This window comes from Diplotaxodon limnothrissa, linkage group LG4, assembly GCF_057381915.1.
Source record: "Diplotaxodon limnothrissa isolate DT_005_m linkage group LG4, D_limnothrissa_male_GT1.1, whole genome shotgun sequence".
NCBI classification, from domain to species: Eukaryota; Metazoa; Chordata; class Actinopteri; order Cichliformes; family Cichlidae; genus Diplotaxodon; species Diplotaxodon limnothrissa.
Window position 1 is genome coordinate 3,724,520 of NC_140599.1, and position 16,448 is coordinate 3,740,967.

General features: G+C 43.7%; 2 protein-coding genes across 2 annotated transcripts in view; one reads left to right on the forward strand and one right to left on the reverse strand.

Moving 5' to 3' along the window:
• Positions 1-16,448, reverse strand: part of LOC146633052 (uncharacterized) — a 200,019-nt gene that overhangs the window by 31,796 nt on the left and 151,775 nt on the right. The window lies entirely within an intron of this gene.
• On the forward strand, positions 5,109-6,973 carry LOC146633053 (uncharacterized; the record flags this gene model as incomplete). Its single annotated transcript, XM_085352868.1, has 1 exon — positions 5,109-6,973. A coding segment is annotated over exon 1 (960 nt), but the record flags the coding sequence as incomplete, so codon positions are not given.

Here is a 16,448-nt window from a genome sequence, read left to right on the forward strand (position 1 = left end):
CGTCGCGTCGCTGTAACGTAATCGGCCTTAAAATGCGGCCTTTAAGGCTGCAGACCCTGAATTGGGATACGGCCTCAGTCTCTCACTGAAGGCTAGGACCGCCCCTGTGCTCAGTATAATAAGGTGATCCATGTCCCCCTTTCATCAGTGTTAATTAGTTCATGAACAGCTCTAACATTTGTCTCTGTGCTGGTAAATCACTGCATACAAATTAATGACAGAGTAAATCAAGGCATTCATTATTGGGATCCACGGCACCACGCGCCACTAAATGTTAATGCGTTTTTTTTACTTAGCATCAATGTGTTACTGTGCTACAAATGTCCTCACTGTCAGGGTTTTGACTAAAGGCTGTTTTTATTGTTTCTGCACTCCACACATCACGAGTCTGCATCTCTGATGGGGTGTGGGGGTTGAATGGCACCATAGACGTATCACAAGAAGATTTGTTGAATGTGTTTGGCTGGATAAGTAAAAACAACATGATCTTAAATGTATCTAAATCCAAATCTATGTTAATTGGAAGTAGATTACGCTTAGTCAACAGCCCACAACTAAATCTTTCCATAGCTGTTCCATCATTTGGTCAGCAGCTAATAAGACAGATCTGAACAGACTTCAGTTAGTCGAGAACAAGGCGACCAGATTAGTGTTAAGGTGTTCATACTATACAAATATCAAATAAAATGCATGATAAACTTTCCTGGCTTCCTGTACAAGCTAAATTATACTGTGGCTTAGTTGTATTTTTAAAGAAAGCAATACTGTTAAACACACCACATTTTTTTCTGCTCAGTTGCAGCATCCAGATAAAATACATAATCATACTGATTATTAACAAACCGCAATTTAGTAATTCCTCGAGTTAAAAGCAACTTTTTGAAAAACTCTGTTATATTTAATGCAATTAGAGAATTAGCTTCTATTCATAATTTCAAAAATCACTTAAAAGCCCTGCGACAGACTGGCGACCTATCCAGGGTGTACCCCGCCTCTCGCCCTATGACAGCTGGGATAGGCTCCAGCGCCCCCCGCGACCCTGAAAAGGATAAGTGGAAGTGAATGGATGGATGGATGGCACTTAAAAGCCTATTTAGGCAGCTTTTAATTGTTGTAAATATTGTAAGAGGGAGATGTGATTTGTAATAGAAATTTGTGTATTTTGTCTCAGAGTTATTAATATTTATATGCTCACATTTTCCAAATTGTAAAACCTCACTGTGGATGTAAGAGCCAAATTATGTGGATATTTTGCATCCACTGTTTTGCTTAATATTTTATTTGATTCTATTTCATGGCTTGGGCCCCAGGAAGACTGGCAACCACTGTTGTGGAAGCTAATGGGGTTCCTTATAAATGAACAAATGCTGAAAGCTATATATGCAGGTTTTCAGAACAACATCTCCTCCCATCCAGTGACGCCTGGGAAGGCTTTGAATATTTCAGCAAGATAATGCTAGACCACACACACTGCATCTGTTACAGCAGCATGACATCATAGTAGAAGAACAGCCTGTCTGCAGTCCAGACTTTTTACCACCTCAAAACATTTGAAGCGTCATAAAACCAAAAATGTATAAAAGCAGACCCAGGACTCCTGAGCAGCTAGAATCCTCCAGGACTCCTCAAACATTCATCTCCAGCATCTGCTTCCTCTGTTCCCAGCCTGTTGTTACAAGAGGAGCAGATGCTATACTCTGGTAAATGTGACACTGTCCAAACAATTTTGAGACACGCTGTAGTTATCGATTTCCAAATGAGCTCTTTTTTCTATATAAATAAAATGAGTGAAATGTCTCAGTTTAAACATTTTTTTCCTTGTTCTGTTGTGTAAATCAGATCGGTAACTGGCAAAGATCAGTCCCAACTTTGGTTTGAGGGGTTTTAAACGATCATCACATAAACTTTTGTTCTTAAACAAGCAAAGATCAGCTGAAGAATCCTCATTTACACCTACATAAAATTTACTTGGGACAGAATATTAAAATTAAACCTTGTTTCACAACAGCTGTACTTTATTTTGAAATTTCTTACTTGGTTACGGCGTTTAAAAAAATTTCAGAAGCAATGACTGAAATCTTAAAAATCCCTTTTCCTCCCCACCAGCATAGCCTGCAGCTCTACTATATGGTGAATTTTGACCTTTTGCTGATAACTAAAAATGGTCTTCACTGTGCTTTTCTACAGATAATTGAATATACGCAGAGTAGTCGAGGAGCCTTCCTTCAAATGCTTAGCACGTTAATTACAGCAGAGCACTCTGTAAACAGCAGTAGTCAGTTCCTACAAGGCTGCAACAGGAAGAAAAACTGTGTGCTGTGTGACACAGACCGCACCATAACGAAAGGAGGGGGGACGTTACCCTGGACATGCCAGATATCTGTCTAAAGATCATTTCCATTCACAAAGGGAAAAAAATCAGCTGTTAAATAAATATTATTATAAATAATAACGCAATTGTTTGTTCTGTGTTATCATACCTGTTCTGTGTGCAACACTGTAATCAACCCAATCCTGTTTGGTCACTAAGAATATGTTTTTATTACTGTTCCTAGCAATTTGAGCTCCTGGCCGCAACTCTCATTGCCAAAGGGACTGCAGCTAATCAGTTGATATGCGTTTGACAAACTCCATCGCACCCAGTTTCACCACCAATGCCACCAATTTGGCTGATGACCAAGTTTCGGCAACAAGAGCAAAGTACTTTTCCCTGCTCGTATTTAATGTATCACTGAGTGATTGTTAATCATTGTCTTGACATGAGGACTCAAAGCGGCCAGCAAATTCCTCCAGGGAGACCACCGAAACAACAAGAATGGAAAGGACGTGGGGAAACTCGCGGCACAAACGGGGCTGAGGTGCCAGGATTTTACTGCTTTAACCGCTTGGATATGACCCCAAACTGATTGTTCGAACACGGGAAACATGCAGCAGAAGCATGAATGCTGGTGACAAAGTTCACCACGTATGTGCGTCACGTGGGAAGCGATAATCATGCTGGTAGTTATGATACCCACTATGATACCCACCGATATCCTTTCTACGTGTTTTCTATCATTGACGGTGAACGGCAACGGGATTTACCCCTTCCCCTCCTGACCGCGGTAAAGTGAGCCGTCATTTGTGAGCCGCGGTCAAGCCAGCCGCCTCCTATCCGCCGCATAAATTTCCTTGCGCTTTTACACCAGTCTTTACGGTAGCGCCTTTTCGCTTTATGTGCCGATTGAAAGCCTATACCCGCGCACACGTGTTCGCGCGCGCATGCGCGCGCACAAATAACAATGTAACGGCCCGATACAGTCAATACAATTATGGAAATGTCAGAAATTCATTAAAAATCATCCTGAGTAGTTGATGTACAACTTTCAACACATCCCTCCTCTGGGACACCTACTGTACCTGTGTGCCAGGTTTCAGCCAGATTTACTGTAGAATTCCTCAGAAATTAAAGGGTACTTGTATTCAATGCAGTCGGCCAATACACTACAATTATGTCAATTTTCAAAAATTCATGAAAAATCATCCTGAGTAGTTGATGTACAACTTTCAACACATCCCTCCTCTGGGACACCTACTGTACCTGTGTGCCAGGTTTCAGCCAGATTTACTGTAGAATTCCTCAGAAATTAATGGGTACTTGTATCCAATGCAGTCAGCCAATACAATTTAATTATGTCAATTTTCAAAAATTCATTAAAAATCATCCTGAGTAGTTGATGTCCAACTTTCAACACATCTCCCCTCTGGGACACCTACTGTACCTGTGTGCCAAGTTTCATCCAAATTTACTGTAGAATTCCTCAGAAATTAAAGGGTACTTTATTCAATTCAATACAGTCAATACAATAGAATTATGTCAATTTTCAAAAATTCATTAAAAATCATCCTGAGTAGTTGATGTACAACTTTCAACACATCCCCCCTCTGGGACACCTACTGTACCTGTGTGCCAAGTTTCATCCAGATTTACTGTAGAATTCCTCAGAAATTAAAGGGTACTTTATTCAATTCAATACAGTCAATACAATAGAATTATGTCAATTTTCAAAAATTCATGAAAAATCATCCTGAGTAGTTGATGTACAACTTTCAACACATCCCCCCTCTGGGACACCTACTGTACCTGTGTGCCAGGTTTCAGCCAGATTTACTGTAGAATTCCTCAGAAATTAAAGGGTACTTGTATCCAATGCAGTCAGCCAATACAATTTAATTATGTCAATTTTCAAAAATTCATGAAAAATCATCCTGAGTAGTTGATGTACAACTTTCAACACATCCCCCCTCTGGGACACCTACTGTACCTGTGTGCCAAGTTTCATCCAGATTTACTGTAGAATTCCTCAGAAATTAAAGGGTACTTGTATTCAATGCAGTCGGCCAATACACTACAATTATGTCAATTTTCAAAAATTCATGAAAAATCATCCTGAGTAGTTGATGTACAACTTTCAACACATCCCCCCTCTGGGACACCTACTGTACCTGTGTGCCAATTTTCATCCAGATTTACTGTAGAATTCCTCAGAAATTAAAGGAAACTTATATTCAATTCAATACAGTCAATACAATAGAATTATGTCAATTTTCAGAAATTCATTAAAAATCATCCTGAGTAGTTGATGTACAACTTTCAACACATCCCCCCTCTGGGACACCTACTGTACCTGTGTGCCAGGTTTCAGCCAGATTTACTGTAGAATTCCTCAGAAATTAAAGGGTACTTGTATCCAATGCAGTCAGCCAATACAATTTAATTATGTCAATGTTCAAAAATTCATTAAAAATCATCCTGAGTAGTTGATGTACAACTTTCAACACATCCCTCCTCCAGGAAACCTGCTGTACGTCTGGGCCAAGTTTCAGCCAGATTTACTGTAATATTCTTCAGAAATTGCAGGGAACTTATGTTCAGTGCAAGAAAGGCTGAAAGACGACCACCACTGAACAAGACACACAAGCTGAAACGTCAAGACTGGGCCAAGAAATATCTCAAGACTGATTTTTCTAAGGTTTTATGGACTGATGAAATGAGAGTGAGTCTTGATGGGCCAGATGGATGAGCCCGTGGCTGGATTGGTAAAGGGCAGATAGCTCCAGTCTGACTCAGACGCCAGCAAGGTGGAGGTGGAGTACTGGTTTGGGCTGGTATCATTAAAGATGAGCTTGTGGGGCCTTTTCGGGTTGAGGATGGAGTCAAGCTCAACTCCCAGTCCTACTGCCAGTTTCTCGAAGACACCTTCTTCAAGCAGTGGTACAGGAAGAAGTCTGCATCCTTCAAGAAAAACATGATTTTCATGCAGGACAATGCTCCATCACACGCGTCCAAGTACTCCACAGCGTGGCTGGCAAGAAAGGGTATAAAAGAAGAAAAACTAATGACATGGCCTCCTTGTTCACCTGATCTGAACCCCATTGAGAACCTGTGGTCCATCATCAAATGTGAGATTTACAAGGAGGGAAAACAGTACACCTCTCTGAACAGTGTCTGGGAGGCTGTGGTTGCTGCTGCACGCAATGTTGATGGTGAACAGATCAAAACACTGACAGAATCCATGGATGGCAGGCTTTTGAGTGTCCTTGCAAAGAAAGGTGGCTATATTGGTCGCTGATTTGTTGTTGTTTTGTTTTTGAATGTCGGCGAGGATTCCGCACGGCACTCCCCTCCATTCACCTCGCGAATCTCCGCTCTCTTCCAAACAAAGTCGACGAATTACTGCTCTTAAACCGGACTAACAAGGACTTTGCACGCTCTGCTGCCCTGTGCTTCACTGAAACCTGGCTCAGTGAGCGAGTCCCAGACGCTGTCTTAAATCTGCCGGGCTTCCAACTTCACCGGGCGGACCGCGAAACAGAGCTCTCAGGGAAAACAAAGGGTGGTGGAGTCTGCTTCTACATTAATGAAGGTTGGTGTACTGATGTCACAGTGTTACAGAAACACTGCAGCCCACACTTGGAAAGTTTTCTCATCAACTGTAAACCTTTTTATTCACCGCGGGAGTTTTCTTCCTTCATGCTGGTCGGAGTTTACATCCCTCCACAGGCCAACACGAACAACGCACTGTGCGAGCTGGCTGACCAGATTACTACCCTGGAGAGGAAATTCCCGGATTCCTTTACAATTATTCTTGGGGATTTTAACAGAGCAAACCTAAACTACGAACTCCCTAAATACAGACAGCATATAGACTGCCCCACCAGGGACAACATCATACTGGATCACTGCTACACCACTCTAAAAGATGCCTATCGCTCTGTGCCCCGGGCAGCTTTGGGACATTCTGATCACTGCATGGTCCATCTTATTCCAGTTTATAGGCAAAAACTCAAACATGCCAAGCCTGTAGTCAAAACTGTGAAGAAGTGGACTAACGCAGCAAAGCAGGAACTGCAGGACTGTTTTGACTCCACTGATTGGACTGTTTTTGAAGCTGCATCTGAGAACCTAGATGAGCTCACGGACACTGTGACATCATACATCAGTTTCTGTGAAGACGTGTGTGTGCCAACAAAGACCTTTTGCACATACAACAACAATAAACCATGGTTCACTCCTAAACTCCAACATCTTCGCAAGGCCAAGGAGGACGCTTACAGAAGTGGTGACAGGGTCCTGTACAAGCAAGCCAGGAACACACTGACCAAGGAGATCAAAGCAGCTAAAAGGATCTACTCCCAGAAGCTGGAAGAACGGCTCTCAGCCAACGACCCTGCGTCAGTGTGGAGGGGCCTGCAGGAAATCACCAGCTACAGACGCCCCCCACCCACTATTGAAGCAAACAAAGACCTGGCCAACGAGTTAAACACTTTCTACTGCAGGTTTGAGACGGACAGACTCCCATGCCCCACCCTCCCCTCCCCAGGGACATTGCTTCAGACATTGACCCCCAACACACCTTCCACCTCTCCCCCCTTCACCCTGCCCCTCCCCAATCAAGACTCAACGACCACCCCCACCCTCCCCAATCCAGACTCAACGACCACCACCACCCTCTCCAACCCAGACTCAACGACCTCCACCACACCTCTCACCCCCCTTTCCTCCTCCCTGAAACTAAGAATACACACTCAGGATGTGAGCCGACTATTCCAGAAACAGAAGCCCAGGAAAGCCCCCGGACCAGATGGCGTCTCACCCTCCTGCCTCAAAACCTGTGCTGAACAGCTGGCTCCCATCTTTACTCGCATCTTCAACAGATCCCTGGAGCTGTGTGAAGTTCCCTCCTGCTTCAAACGCTCCACCATCATCCCTGTTCCCAAGAAACCCACCATCACAGGACTGGATGACTACAGACCTGTCGCCTTGACGTCTGTGGTCATGAAATCCTTCGAACGACTGGTGTTAGCCCATCTGAAAGACATTACAGGCCACCAGCTGGACCCTCTGCAGTTTGCCTACCGGGCAAACAGGTCAGTGGATGATGCAGTGAACACGGGGCTGCATTACATCCTGCAACACCTTGACTGCCCGGGAACTTATGCCAGGGTCCTGTTTGTGGACTTTAGTTCGGCTTTTAACACCATTGTGCCTGAACTTCTTTCCTCCAAACTCTCCCAGCTCAGCGTGTCACCAGCTACCTGTCAGTGGATCACCAGCTTCCTGACAGACAGAAAGCAACAAGTGAGGCTGGGGGAGATCACCTCTGAAACCCGGTCCCTCAGTATTGGTGCCCTCAAGGATGTGTCCTCTCACCACTACTGTTCTCCCTCTACACTAACGACTGCACCTCCAATAACTCTGCTGTCAAACTCCTAAAGTTTGCAGATGACACCACTGTCATTGGCCTCATTCAAGATGGTGATGAGTCTGCATACCGGCAGGAAGTTGAGCGGCTGGTACTCTGGTGCAGTCAGCACAATCTGGAGCTGAACACTCTTAAGACTGTAGAGATGACAGTGGACTTCAGGAGACATCCCTCAACTCTGCTCCCCCTCACCATATCAGACAGCCCTGTGTCGACTGTGAAGATCTTCAAGTTCCTGGGTACAACCATCTCCCAGGACCTGAAGTGGGAGACCAACATCAACTCCATCCTCAAAAAGACCCAGCAGAGGATGGTAAATGGTAAATGGCCTGTATTTATATAGCGCCTTACTAGTCCCTAAGGACCCCAAAGCGCTTTACATATCCAGTCATCCACCCATTCACACACACATTCACACACTGGTGATGGCAGCTACATTGTAGCCACAGCCACCCTGGGGCGCACTGACAGAGGCGAGGCTGCCGGACACTGGCGCCACCGGGCCCTCTGACCACCACCAGTAGGCAACGGGTGAAGTGTCTTGCCCAAGGACACAACGACCGAGACTGTCCAAGCCAGGGCTCGAACCGGCAACCTTCCGATTACAAGACGAACTCCCAACTCTTGAGCCACGATCGCCCCATAAAGAAGACCCAAAAGACCCAGCAGAGGATGTACTTCCTGAGACAACTGGGGAAGTACAGTCTTCCACAGGAGCTGCTGATCCAGTTCTACACTGCGGTCATTGAGTCTGTCCTGTGCTCCTCCATCACAGTCTGGTATGGAGCAGCCACTAAACAGGACAGGAGCAGACTGCAGCGGACTGTACGGGCAGCAGAAAGGATCATCAGCGCCCCCCCTGCCCTCCATCCAGGATCTGTACCTCTCAAGAACCAGGAAACGGGCAGGGAAAATCATCGCAGACCCCTCACACCCTGCACACAGACTTTTTGATCTGCTGCCCTCTGGCAGACGGTACAGAAGCCTGCAGACCAGGACCACCCGACACAGGAACAGTTTCTTTCCCCTCGCCATCTCCCTTCTTAACAGTTGACCTGTCACACTGCTCCCACTGCCAGACTGCAACTGCACCTTATGTACATTTTGTAGTATTCATTCCACCTCATTCATTTCTGTATTTTATGTATATAAGGTTAGATTCGTTATTTATAGTTGGTTTACATAGCTTTGTGTATGTATGTGTAATGTGTATATATAGACACTTGTGTGTGTGTGTGTGTGTGTGTGTGTGTGTGTGTGTGTGTGTGTGTGTGTGTGTGTGTGTGTGTGTGTGTGTGTGAGATTTACATTGCTGTGCTTGAGAGCCACCATCTACCGGAACCAAATTCCCTGTATGTGTCTGCACATATACAGTGGGGCAAAAAAGTATTTAGTCAGCCACCGATTGTGCAAGTTCCCCCACCTAAAATGATGACAGAGGTCAGTAATTTGCACCAGAGGTACACTTCAACTGTGAGAGACAGAATGTGAAAAAAAAATCCATGAATTCACATGGTAGGATTTGTAAAGAATTTATTCGTAAATCAGGGTGGAAAATAAGTATTTGGTCACCTCAAACAAGGAAAATCTCTGGCTCTCACAGACCTGTAACGTCTTCTGTAAGAAGCTTTTCTGTCCCCCACTCGTTACCTGTATGAATGGCACCTGTTTGAACTCATCATCTGTATAAAAGACACCTGTCCACAGCCTCAAACAGTCAGACTCCAAACTCCGCCATGGCCAAGACCAAAGAGCTCTCGAAGGACACCAGGAAAAGTATTGTAGACCTGCACCAGACTGGGAAGAGTGAATCTACAATAGGCAAGCAGCTTGGTGTGAAAAAATCAACTGTGGGAGCAATCATCAGAAAATGGAAGACATACAAGACCACTGATAATCTCCCTCGATCTGGGGCTCCACGCAAGATCTCATCCCGTGGGGTCAAAATGATCATGAGAACGGTGAGCAAAGATCCCAGAACCACACGGGGGGACCTGGTGAATGACCTGCAGAGAGCTGGGACCAAAGTAACAAAGGTCACCATCAGTAACACACTACAACGGCAGGGAATCAAATCCCGCAGTGCCAGACGTGTTCCGCTGCTGAAGCCAGTGCATGTCCAGGCCCGTCTGAAGTTTGCCAGAGAGCACATGGATGATACAGCAGAGGATTGGGAGAATGTCATGTGGTCAGATGAAACCAAAGTAGAACTTTTTGGTATAAACTCAACTCGTCGTGTTTGGAGGAAGAAGAATACTGAGTTGCATCCCAAGAACACCATACCTACTGTGAAGCATGGGGGTGGAAACATCATGCTACGGGGCTGTTTTTCTGCCAAGGGGACAGGACGACTGATCCGTGTTAAGGACAGAATGAATGGGGCCATGTATCGTGAGATTTTGAGCCAAAACCTCCTTCCATCAGTGAGAACTTTGAAGATGAAACGAGGCTGGGTCTTCCAACATGACAATGATCCAAAACACACCGCCCAGGCAACAAAGGAGTGGCTCCGTAAGAAGCATTTGAAAGTCCTGGAGTGGCCTAGCCAGTCTCCAGACCTCAACCCCATAGAAAATCTGTGGCGGGAGTTGAAAGTCTGTGTTGCTCGGCGACAGCCCCAAAACATCACTGCTCTCGAGAAGATCTGCATGGAGGAATGGGCCAAAATACCAGCTACTGTGTGTGCAAACCTGGTAAAGACCTATAGTAAACGTTTGACCTCTGTTATTGCCAACAAAGGTTATGTTACAAAGTATTGAGTTGTATTTTTGTTATTGACCAAATACTTATTTTCCACCCTGATTTACGAATAAATTCTTTACAAATCCTACCATGTGGATTCATGGATTTTTTTTTCACATTCTGTCTCTCACAGTTGAAGTGTACCTCTGGTGCAAATTACTGACCTCTGTCATCATTTTAGGTGGGGGAACTTGCACAATCGGTGGCTGACTAAATACTTTTTTGCCCCACTGTACTTGGCCAATAAACACGATTCTGATTCTGATTCTGAGATGTATATTTGTGAATGTGGAGATGTTATATTGGTTTCACTGGTAAAAATAAATAATTTATATATAATGTATATATTTGTTTTTTGTGAAGTTGCCTAATAATTATGCACAGTAATAGTCACCTGCACACACAGATATCCCCCTAAAATAACTAAAAAAAAAAAACTAAAAAAAAAACTACTTCCAAAAACATTCAGCTTTGATATTAATGAGTCTTTTGGGTTCATTGAGAACATGGTTGTTGTTCAATAATAAAATTATTCCTCAAAAATACAACTTGCCTAATAATTCTGCACTCCCTGTAGGTCTGTTGACAGAGCTCTGTACAGGTCTGCTCGAGCTGACCTGAAAAGTGGTCCCACCTGTCCAGCAACAACACATGGCATGGAATAATAGACATCATAAACCACAGAGGCAGAACTGTGAAAACAGAAAACCTGAGTGTGCAGCTAGCAGAGGACATAAACAGCTTCTTTGCCCGCTTTGAAACACCACAACAGCAGCATTCATCTGCCTCAGCCCTGCTCCCATCCTCATCCTCACCTGGTTCCTGCACCGCTCCATTCACTGTAACGGAGCACGATGTCAGATGAGTGTTCCTAGCAGTGAACCCCAGGAAGGCGTCCAGACGGAATACGTGGTAAAGTGCTAAGACCATGTGCCCACCAGCTCACCCTCATCTCCACCAGAATCTTCAACCTCTCACTGGATGAAGCAGCCATCCCATCCTGTCTAAAATCAGCCACAATCATCCTAGTACCAAAGAAGTCTCCCATCACCAGCCTGAACTATTATTGCCCTGTGGCCCTCACACCGGTAATCATGAAACTAGTCCTTCAGCACACCAAGGATTACCTCCCCCCAGAATTCGACCCCCACCAGTTTGCATACCGTGCAAACAGATTCACAGAAGATGCCATCACCCTCCACTCGGTGCTGAGTCACCTAGAACAGCGGCAGAGCTACGCCAGAATGCTCTTTGTGGACTACAGCTCACCCTTCCACCACTCGCCCATTGAGAGCCTACTAACTTACTGCATCACAGTATGGTACAGCAGCTGCACTAAGGCGGATAGAGCCACCCTCCCAGCATGTTTGCAATGAGTAGGAGATGCTCTGTATCTCACTGTACAACTGTATAGTGACAAAGGTATTGGGTTCTTTTCTAAAAATTGCTATAAACAGAGGAACCCAAACTGATGAAAAGTGGCGAATATTTTTTTTCAAATGACTATTTTTAGTGGATTTTTGATATAGAAGCAGAATGACAGAATGTTAAAAGAAGTTACTTTTAGTCATTCTAAGCTGGGCATTGCGTTCTCTGGCTGTTCAAAGCCATGGAACTTTAGACTTTCCAAGCAAATAATGATAGCCATGCTGATGTTCTTTTCAGTACATTTTACTTTATGTTCATTTTCATTTTTATGATGTTTCTATTTTTACATAATTCCTCCCACATAGCAAAATTGGTATGGCCTGGATCTGTCCCACACAATGTGCTTACACATGGCCTGCGTACCGCAAAGAATGACGGCCCTATGGTGGCCCAGATCTGGTTTACCAGAGGTGGCCCACACATGAGCCAGCACAAGGCCAGTTGCAGACACACTGCTGGCCCTGTGCTGGCCCAGAACAGTTTCAGCTCTGGCCCCAGATGTCAGCCTAATGTGTACCTTAGCCATGTAAGCCATGTAATAACAACATGTGCTGGAACATAATAGTGCAAAAGTAACATGACGAAACTCTGTTCAGACAGTGAATGGACTGATTCTTATACAGCACTTTTTTACTCACCCATATTACTCAAAGTGCTCTATACAACATGTCACATTCACCCAATCAGGCCAAATGTTGGCATGCCATCACATAAACAGTGCCATCTTACCATGCCAGAAGTCAGCCAGCAGTGCCGGCTTGACACCAGATCCAGGCAAGACCCGTCTGCTATGTGGGATGACTTGTTCTTTTGGCATTTTAGTTGTGGATTGTGTTTGGACTGTGTCTCTTGCCCTTTCAGTATTGTTTCCTTGTGCTTCTAAGTGTCCCTTTGTTTCTTTTTAGGTTATGTAGTATGGGTTAGAGATATTTTGTATGTTGTTTTCGTTTAATAAATCCGCCTTTTGGATTATTCCCTGATGTGCCTGAGTTCTGTTATTTAGTGTCACTTTGAAAGGACACACATCCAGCATTGACATATAATTGTTCTTTCAATTTTTGATAAAGATTACAGTGAATTGAGATGTAACTTGGCCCAGAGGTACGGTAGGACGCCCAGAGTAAGAAAGTGTTGAAAGTTGGACCTCAACTATTATGGGTGATTTTTAATGAATTTTTGAAATTTCCATAATTGTAGTGTATTGGCTGTATTGAATTGAATAAATGTTTCCATTCATTTCTGAGGAATTCTACAGTAAATCTGGATGAAACTTGGCACACAGGTACAGTAGGTGTCCCAGAGGGGGGATGTGTTGAAAGTTGTACATCAACTACTCAGGATGATTTTTAATGAATTTTTGAAAATTGACATAATTCTACTGTATTGGCCGACTGCATTGGATACAAGTACCCTTTAATTTCTGAGGAATTCTACAGTAAATCTGGCTGAAACCTGGCACACAGGTACAGTAGGTGTCCTAGAGGAGGGATGTGTTGAAAGTTGTACATCAACTACTCAGGATGATTTTTAATGAATTTTTGAAAATTGACATAATTCTATTGTATTGACTGTATTGAATTGAATATAAGTTTCCTTTAATTTCTGAGGAATTCTACAGTAAATCGGGCTGAAACCTGGCACACAGGTACAGTAGGTGTCCCAGAGGGGGGATGTGTTGAAAGTTGTACATCAACTACTCAGGATGATTTTTAATGAATTTTTGAAAATTGACATAATTCTACTGTATTGGCCGACTGCATTGGATACAAGTACCCATTAATTTCTGAGGAATTCTACAGTAAATCTGGCTGAAACCTGGCACACAGGTACAGTAGGTGTCCCAGAGGGGGGATGTGTTGAAAGTTGTACATCAACTACTCAGGATGATTTTTAATGAATTTTGGAAAATTGACATAATTCTATTGTATTGACTGTATTGAATTGAATATAAGTTTCCTTTAATTTCTGAGGAATTCTACAGTAAATCTGGCTGAAACCTGGCACACAGGTACAGTAGGTGTCCCAGAGGGGGGATGTGTTGAAAGTTGTACATCAACTACTCAGGATGATTTTTAATGAATTTCTGAAAATTGACGCAATTGTAGTGCATTGGCTCTATTAGATTGAATAAATGTTTCCATTAATTTCTGAGGAATTCTACAGTAAATCTGGATGAAACTTGGCACACAGGTACAGTAGGTGTCCCAGAGGGGGGATGTGTTGAAAGTTGGACATCAACTACTCAGGATGATTTTTAATGAATTTCTGAAAATTGACATAATTCTATTGTATTGACTGTATTGCATTGAATACAAGTACCCTTTAATTTCTGAGGAATTCTACAGTAAATCTGGATGAAAATTGGCACACAGGTACAGTAGGTGTCCCAGAGGGGGGATGTGTTGAAAGTTGGACATCAACTACCCAGGATGATTTTTAATGAATTTTTGAAATAAACATAATTGTAGTGTATTGACTGTATTGCACTGAATATGAGTTTACTGTGATTTCTGAGTAATATTACAGTAAATCTGGGTAAAAACTGGCCCAGAGGTAAAGTAGGTGTCCGAGAAGAGGATTGTGTTGAAAGCTTGGCATCAACTTTTAAGAATGATTTTTAATGAATTTTTGAATATGCAACCAGACTGTCACGATGGCTGTATTGGGCTGTTCCATTGTAATTTGTGTGCGCGCGTGCGTGTGACTGTTCACGCGCGTGCATGTGTGCGCGAGTCTAGGCTTTCAATCAGGATATAAAGCGAAAAGGCGCTACCGTAAAGACTGGTGTAAAAGCGCAAGGAAATTTATGCGGCGGATAGGAGGCGGCTGGCTTGACCGCGGCTCACAAATGACGGCTCACTTTACCGCAGTCCCTCCTGCTCCCCTGCTCCTCGCGCTCCCGTGTGTGTGTGTCATACATGAGAAACAGCTGACCTTGAACACAGGTATGGTCTGCTGACAGCGCACACATTGTATGTCTGAGTCTCCCCTTTGCGCAAATTCCACATTACTTTGGTCCGTCACGCTGAGCACAAGATAACTTGACAGCACCTCTGTACCACAGATCAAGCACATTTCTGTCCTCTGTCACCACAGTCCAACTAAGACATGCAAAAGCGATTTCTCAGAAAAGCTAAAGACGGCACATTTCAGCGACACACAGTGAACACACATTTAGAATGCAGAATGCTCTCTGCAGCCTACCTCGCCTTGGAGAGGTGCTGATCCATTCTGGCATCTTTACTTTCACTTTCAGCTTATGTAGTCTTAGATGTCGTCATCCTCCGGAGTTTCCACACTACTACCCGGGGGCTATTTAAATAGACTACCTAATTATGTGTGTATACATTTATTTTTACCAGTTAATGGGGATGAGCTTTTGGAAAGTTATGGAACTTCCAAATACTTACTTGGCTCCATCATCTCTATAAGATCACGACCCGAACACTACTAGACATTTTATACAAATCAACTCTTCCAAGTTTGTGTTTTTCCTTCTGACCAGATGCAGCTCTGGATGCAGCTCTTTTTAACGTATCTGTGTTTATCACTGTGTTCACGTGTCCTTGTCACTAAAACAGACTCTGAAGAATGATTTCGCCAAGTCAGAGCAGCTGTGGCAGTTTGTCTTGAAACAACTACTTCAACGTTTCAAACTTCTTTTTGAAATAAAATTACGACTTTAATCTCAAAGTTTCGACTTTATTCTAAAAATTATCGATATTTTTTCTTAATGTGGCCCAAAGACTCCTTTAGTTATTCTTTATGTCACAGCAATGTGCACTCTTCCCTCCATGGAGGAGCTGAGCCTTATGTATGGAGGAACATTTGTGCCAGTAAGAAACAAACAATAAAATCAGAATAAATCTGTACTTTTTAGTATACTTGCTATCTTATTATATTTTCTATTTGATTCTGTGGAATGAATGATGAGGGAAAGACCTTAAGAATGTGTGTCTATGCTAATCCACTAGTTGAAACATACACTGCTCCAAATTTACTGTACAATGCCCATGTGATGATGACGAGAATAATAAAAGCTAAAAAGAAATATTTTTAAAAAGTGTCCCTGGTGTTTCCCTGTGATCGTTTGGTGATGTGTTTAAACTACCCCAGACTCCCATGAGACGTCCCTGCAGGATAATCAGTACTAGGATGGTTGGTTTCTTCCCATTGTTTGCCCCAGCCTCCTTTTGTGACCTCCTTGGTGAGTTTTTTGATGTCTTCTTGAAGTTATTTATGTAGGCTGGCCCACATCCATTTCCATTCACTCCAGATGCAGCTTATTTGGTCATTTGCTCAGCTGCAAGTGAGGGACGGAGGAGTGGGTGAGAAGTTTGGTGTCAGGGCAGCTTGACCCACACACCTGGCCTCCATCCAGTGTCTCCCCCTTCTGAGGTTGTTTCCGAGGCCAGAGAGGAGAGCAGTGTGTGGTTCTGAGCTGGGAGTGCAGCCGGAAAACTGGACCGTAAAAAGCGCACAGATAAAGGACGTGCCTCGGTCCTTTATCTTCACAATTCTCTCTCTCTCTCT